The sequence below is a fragment of the Eurosta solidaginis genome, chromosome 5 (genome assembly GCF_040869045.1).
Source record: "Eurosta solidaginis isolate ZX-2024a chromosome 5, ASM4086904v1, whole genome shotgun sequence".
Classification (NCBI taxonomy): Eukaryota; Metazoa; Arthropoda; class Insecta; order Diptera; family Tephritidae; genus Eurosta; species Eurosta solidaginis.
The window spans coordinates 257,029,679-257,036,676 of NC_090323.1; the positions used below are offsets into that span (position 1 = coordinate 257,029,679).

The 6,998-nt window shown below is 40.5% G+C and overlaps 1 protein-coding gene across 2 annotated transcripts; it reads right to left on the bottom strand.

Moving 5' to 3' along the window:
• Positions 1-1,426: 1,426 nt before the first annotated feature.
• LOC137251667 (coiled-coil domain-containing protein 13) lies at positions 1,427-6,624 on the bottom strand. Of its 2 annotated transcripts, none has more exons than XM_067786382.1 (4): positions 6,037-6,624; positions 5,076-5,972; positions 2,099-2,466; positions 1,427-2,036 (listed from the first exon to the last, which is right to left on the bottom strand). In XM_067786382.1, exons 1-4 carry the CDS (start codon positions 6,526-6,528, stop codon positions 1,850-1,852), a joined length of 1,944 nt encoding a protein of 647 aa, XP_067642483.1. In that variant the 5' UTR covers positions 6,529-6,624; the 3' UTR covers positions 1,427-1,849. The 2 variants fall into 2 exon arrangements, with proteins under 2 accessions (XP_067642483.1, XP_067642484.1); XM_067786383.1 differs by having other exon boundaries at positions 5,076-5,965; positions 6,027-6,624.
• Between the last annotated feature and the right edge of the window lie 374 nt (positions 6,625-6,998).

Consider the following 6,998-nt stretch of genomic DNA (forward strand, 5'->3'; position numbering starts at 1 on the left):
ACAGCGATTAAAATATCACAATATATCACAGCGACAGCTTCGAAGAGATCACCGCGTCTGCGTGACTGTGGCGGGATTCAAACCTCGATCCCAGCCATACTTAAAAACCCAACTGAAGCTCTCGTTTAAGAAACAATAAGCTACGGCAATATTAACTAATGGACCTGTGATTTGCGCTGTGTCGAAGTAAGCCGTGTTCGCATTGTCTCCCAAATAGCAGTTTACTACCATATCTGGCAGTAGATTCATATTGTCACAGCTAATTGTGATTCGGTTTATGATTTTGTGTATTAATATGCATCATCTTGAACTCTTCTATCACTGTTCAATAATAGTCGCTGTGACTGAGGAGACATAGTCGCAAATCCAGGTGTTCCTTAAACATCGCGAGATCTGCCACTCTGAATGAAACGTTCCTATTTTTTAGCACTTCCAATTTTTGTGCAATGAAAAAATTCAAAGATATGAGAAATGTTTTCATAGAATATTCTGAAACGGTTTGATGTACATACATATTAAATTCCTGTAAATGAAAAATGCGTATAATTAAAAATGTCCTTTTTATAAATAAAATAAAGTTCAATAAACTACGTATAAAATGCCTTTCATTTATTAGTAAATGTTTTTGAAAGAACTATACAAATGATCAGTGACAGGAATATTGATACTTATTGGGCTCTAAAATTGCAGGATCCGAGGGTTGATGGCCTTGTCCTACGATTGGAATACTTTTACCTGCAAGTACTACTTTGGATTGGGTAGGCAATTGAAAGGTGGAGTTCTCTCTCGTCGTACAATATTAGGCTACGCTGGCTAGGCTGTTGCTTAGAGAGTATTCTTAGATTTGGAAGCAAAAGAAAGGTGTTGGAATATTTGTTCTCAATTGGCGTTAGTAATAGCAAAACAGGGATAGCTGGTGTGACTTGCTATACAACGGCCACAATCGCTTGGGCTGTTAAGCCCTTCTTGACAACAGCCCCGCGTCATCTCCCTGCACATCTTACCATCGGCGCCTTTGCTCTTTTTATTGTGCCTTGTACTCTAAGGACCTCTCTATTTTTATCACAAATGATTGGAGAGCCTATTTCGTTGACCTATATGCATAATGCGATATCAATAGTAATACCCGAGTAGTCCTGTGTTCTTATCGGCATTTGGAATGAAGGTAATTTTGATCATGTTAGGACAGGAGTCTTAATAAGATTGGTTAAATACAAATTTTAAACTCAGATTTACTTACAAGAAGATCCCAAATATGTAGAAATAGCAAACAAAGAAATCACTCAAATAATAAAACAATGTTACATATAAGTACCGGTACCCGTCTTTTCAAGTGATACCGATATGTTTGCTTGTAATTGGTTGATTTGTAATAAAACAACGTTCTTATTTTATTGTACCAATAATTTAAATTTAATTAGCAAAGGTGGAGCTGCTTCAGCATGCACGTGTTCTAAGCTAGGAATAGTGAATTTGTTATTCTTTTCACAAGCCAAATAATTATAAAGCTAGAAATTCTAACTTACAACCGAATTCTGGCTTCGGACCATTGTCACAGCTCAGTTGTTATTGTCCCAACAAAAGTTATAGGGATTGTTGAAGCTGAATCCACATCTAGGCTCGAAGTGACTTACAATTTAGAATGAGACAATTGCAACTGAGCCAGGACAATTGTCAGTAGTCCGTTGTCACTAGTCGGAAATCGGCTGTCTGTTTACGACTAAAAATTTTAATATACACTGAAGGGTACTACAGAATTAAAACCAAAAGAGGAAGATCTGTAGAAGATAATTGTGTGCGACACGACCGCAACGATTAGACCAAATATATCTTATTGAAATGTGGCCTCCTAACCTGTATTGATGTCTAACGAAAGCGAAACATCATTACTGCGACTGCCGAGTATTGTTTCCAAAACAATACTTTTCGAACTCTGGATTATTTCCGCAAAGGCGCGCGCGTCATTGTCTTTCTCCTCCTGCAAATGCATGACTTTCTCAGTTAAGTATGTAAGTTTTTCTTTGGCGTATTCGAGGCTTAAGCAGGGAGAAAATAAAAAAGATTAACTTATGCAATTTGTGAGCTTCGTATCACTTACTCATGTTTCATTTGGAAAATTTGCTCTGGTGTCATATCCGCTATCAACGTATTTGAATGTCGGTTGCTCAATGCCGCACTATTCTCAAAAATGAATGAGCCCATCGATGATACCGAACTTACACAATTCACATATTCTGCAATGCGTTGCGTCCGCTTCTTGCGCTCTGTTTGTTGTTCCAGTTCCTTCTCGAGTTCACGTGTGCGCGCTTCCAATCGTGAAATGCGCACTTTCTGTTTGGCCACTTGATCGTGTAGTGCTTCGTTTTTCAGGCGGTCTTGCTCGCTTCGTGCAATGAGTGTATTATTGTATTTGAGTAGCTCATTTTTCTCAGCTTCTAATGAGTCCAGTATAGTGATGAACTCTTCCTAAAATATAGGAAATACTTATTTCGTGATATTTTCTGGAAGAAGATCCACTTTATAAAAGAAGCGCATATGTCATGAAATGTACCCCCTTGGAAGGGTGCGGAAGAAAGCAATGGAAATAGTTGTGTGTTGTTATTTGTAAATACTCCCGGTGGATGCTTATTCGCCCAACCCTTCCCTAGCTCTGCCCGAATGCGCTCCTGAAAATCGGAGTTTTCTCTTCTGCAGCCCGGCACTAGCTAAGCAATATTTTTAACGGCTCTTTCCGTCATTCCGACTGCTTCAGCAAAGGGCGCTTGTTGGCATACGACGCAGTCAAAGCATTGGTGCAATAGCACACTCACCTATGATGACTCTCGTAAATACTCTCGCTGTAGATGTTTTACCTTTATAAGGAATCTTGCGGCCATAGTCATGTGGACCTTGAGACCTCACGGCTCGTCTCAAGCATACGCGTTGCCCTAATTATGTATACCTCGTTTTTCTCACGAGATCCCGCAGAGATAGTCGCACGGCCTCGTTTACATCCATTTAGGAAATTTTTTCGACATCTCAACAGATTAAGACTACCGCGCCCTGGTACCCTACAAATGAGACATTGAGACTATGCTATGGATATCACGGAGATTCGACACCTCCGTAATACAGGCTGCTATCCTAACGCAGTCTAGCTGTTCTCTCTATGACAAAGACCTCCATTTGGAAAGCTCTGAAAGAGTTAGGAGGCCAGTGATATTCATTGATTGTTATGCTTCGAGTACAATCAAACCTCAGCTCCTTTTTCCACATTGGACACATCTGTTAAGCCATTAATGTCCCTACCTCCGTCTAAGCGTTTCTCCAATAACGAATAATACACTCATAGAGCTCTTTTTGGTCTCACCTTGCGGGTAGCAGCGGCGTAGTGAGGGGCAAGGGGGCACCTTGCCCGGGCGCTAATCACGGGGGCGCCAAATGGTGCGCAAAGCAGATCTTCCTGGATAATTTGTATTTTTATTATAACTGATTTCTGGAAAAAATTTTCTATGCTTAAAAATGCATGCATATATCCGGAACACTTGCGACAGGTTGTGGAATATTTGAAAGCGCCAGAATACAAGCGGTTAGCGTTATCGTCGATGGGCTAGAGAATGTAGTAGAACACAATTAGCCGAGGACACTAACACCACAAGTGACACCAGAAGCGAAGCTACAATTCTCTTGCAAAATATACTAAATTTTAGTTTCATAACATTAGTTCATTTCTGGTATGAAATCTTAAGGAGGATGAATCGCTAAGATTACAAGATCCTGGGATGAATTTTAGAGAAGCGTATCATGATCTTAAATCTTTAGTGACTAAACTATCCGAAATTCGAGACACTCTCTGTGAAGAAGCAATAGAAAAAGATAGTCCTTTTTGTGAAAAATGGGATATTGATATAGTAAATCGTGTAAAATGCCCAGATAATCGGATATAGATGTTGGTCTTTCCGCAGAATGTGAAGTTTCTCGCGTTATGAAAAGTGTTCTATCGTCTCCAACAAGAAATAAGTGATTTTCACGACTAAATGACCTTAATTTTTAGTTCATATTTCTCTTGGACGTTAGAAATTTGTTACCCAAAAATAATAACGACTTAGAAAGAAATTGTAAGAACTTGGGTGAATTTTTATCTCAGTATCAATTGCTGGCTGCGAACGTTCATTCAGCAAATTAAAACTGATCTTCACATATTTACGATCAACGATGGGGCAAGGTCGCCTAAGTGACCTAACATTATTAAGTGTGGAAAACGAAAAATATTAAATGATAAATTTTGATGATGAAAAAATACTTTTCCCCGGACGCAAGAAAACCTCACTACGCCATTGGCGACCAGCGAGAAAATTTTTTGCTGAAAGTTCTGAAGCTATTGGGTTCTCCAAGCTCCATCTACCCATCTATCATGATTGGATTTTGACTCGTCACCGGCTAATGGAAGTTCATGCGATACGTCTCAACATACTTGCTGCAACTGTATGGAGGATGACAAGATGACGCTAGGCGAAGAATATTTCGGTCTCGGCTCACAATGATCTCAGGAGGACTTATCCGGGATCGAGATCGGTCTTATTCGGAAGTACATCGTTGCCACGCAGGGGCTTTATAAATATCTTAATCTTACGTCACCATTATCTTATGTGGTACCGCATCGTTCCTGTTGTCCAAAAGATCTTACCTTTTCGGGGTGGCTACCACTAAACCTAACTTCAACATTAATTTTCCGACTTAATTTGAAGTCGAGAATTATACCGAGATATTTGGCTTCAGAAGAGATTTATTGTTATGCCGCTCAGTGTGAGGGCAAGCTCCCTTCGTTACTTTAGCTCTGAAATTTTCCAGTATCTCGTTGATCACTCATATCCATAGGAGAGGTAACAGCACGCCGTCTGAGGGATACTGTTGGAAGTTATTCTACAAACGTAGCCGGTGCCTGCAGAGCGCCTTGGCATCAACTTGGACACGGACGCCTTGCAGTAAACTTCAATCCTAAGAAATACTGCCCTCGCAACAGTCACGAGGTAATATTAACTCGAGTGAATTTTCCTATATAAACTAAAAACCTCGTGAAACTAAACTGTACTTACTTTACGCAACTCACGACATGAGAAGAGAAAACCGCCCGACAAAGCTTTTAGATCAGTTTCCAACCGCGCTACGGTCTGATGGAGTTCTTCAATTTGTGTGTCTTTGCTTTCCAACACATTCTCCATATTTTCCAGTTTCAGACGCATTTCCTCCTCGCGAAATTCGCCCTCCTTGTGAATGCGTTTCAAATCATTCAGTTTACGTGTCATCTCTTCCAAACGATTCTCGTAATGGAAACGTTGTACATTCATTTTCTCATTCATGTTCGCCAAGTTCAAACCATTATAATCAGTTTGTTCTTCCAGCGTATTGGCTTTCATCTTATAACGCAATACATCATCATTTAGGGTTTTGTTGCGCACCTTGAGCGCTAACACTTTGCCACGTTGCTCTTCCAATTGTGCTTTCAAAGTACTAATCTCTTTTTCCAGATCTTCCACCTTGGCGCGATGCAATATTTCTGTTTTGCGCACAACTGTGTTATAACGGTCGAAGGATGTGGCACTGACATTTAGTGCTGCGTTTGCATTCGCATGGCCGGCAGAGCGTGGTACAGTTTTTCCAGAGTTGGTTGCGTTAAACTCGGCGCTTGTGCCGTCGGTATTGCCGTACGGCATGGGACGGCCATCCATGGAATGTTTGTCTAATATTTCAAGACGCTCTTTCAGTTCGTGCACCTTTTGTTGCAAATGTAAAATTTGTTGTGCGCGTCCGCGCCAATTTGAATTTTGGTGATGTGTTGCCAATGTTGCCAAATTGAAGTTTTCTCCAATTTCCTGCTGCAAGCATTTCTGCGCAAGCTTGAGTTGACTTTGTAATTCGGCATTTTTATTGCGCGTCTCAAAAAGCTTCTGCTGGAGGCTGTTTAACTTGACGCGCAACTCATCGGAGGGATCCTGGAAAGTAGGTAATCAAATTGCTAAGTTCCATCACATAAGTACAGAATAGTTGTAAACAAACCTTCGTTGTCTCGGGCGCCTCATTCGGTACGCGTTCGCACAGTTGCTTTAATTCACGTTCTAGTTTTTGTATTTGCATTTCTTTTTTGTTAACTCGATTTTTGGTGGTTTCAAGCTCAGCACGTAGCTGACGATTCTTTTTGCTCAGTTCTAAAAGCTTTGTACTCGCTATAGACGAATTGCAACGTAACTCCTCGATGGGCACCGAGTTGAGCACTTCATTGAGCGACTGCACAGAACGTTTTAAATTGTATATTTCATTATTCTTATCACTTATAGCTTTGCTCAAATTTTGGTTCTCTTCCGAGAGTTCGACCATCTTCTTTTTGAGTACCACTTTTGGTAGCTTCTTTTCTCCATGGCCGGCTGGTGAGGTCTCGTTGTTTGTAGCGAGCTCGTCTTCTAGTATTTTCGCTAATTTTTCTTTGTTCCGCTTTTTAGGTTTGGGCGTGTCCGTTGCGGTTGCTTGGTCCACCTTTTGTACAACGTCCATTTTTTAACAAAAATGTATCTATTTTTCTTAGGTTTGTATGATTATAAGTTAAGAAAATATATACCGATTTCGTATGTTGACGATGGGAAAAAAGTATTTGAATTTATTTTGTTCACGATTTTAAAATTTTTTTGTCAGTGCGGGCTTGAAGGATCTGTTTTCAAGCAGGTGGTAGTACTAACGTTACCGGCTTAGAAAACCCCGTTTCACGGAAAAAATGTCCAACATTTCCAAGCACAAACCAATATTTCTTACGTGATTTCGTTTGACAAGGTTTGGAAATTCCAACTGCAGTGCTATTCTATGTTTTATCAGTAGTTTCGGCGACAGTCCGAATCGTAGTCGCAATCATCTCTTATTCATATCAGGGCATGGGATGTGTCCCCGCATGGCACCAACCATCTTTTCAATTGTAATGTCGAACCTACGCCTCTAACACCAATCTCTCTATGGTCCGCCCCTGTTGAAAC

Bases quoted from the DNA above. Each gene is read 5' to 3' on its own strand.
- LOC137251667 (XM_067786383.1), bottom strand. From the start codon at position 6,528: ATGGACGTTGTACAAAAGGTGGACCAAGCAACCGCAACGGACACGCCC. The intron at 2,467-5,075 runs GTAAGTACAGTT...CCTATATTTTAG, and splicing joins CATGTCGTGAGTTGCGTAAA to GAAGAGTTCATCACTATACT. The intron at 2,037-2,098 runs GTAAGTGATACG...TCCCTGCTTAAG, and splicing joins ATTTTCCAAATGAAACATGA to CCTCGAATACGCCAAAGAAA.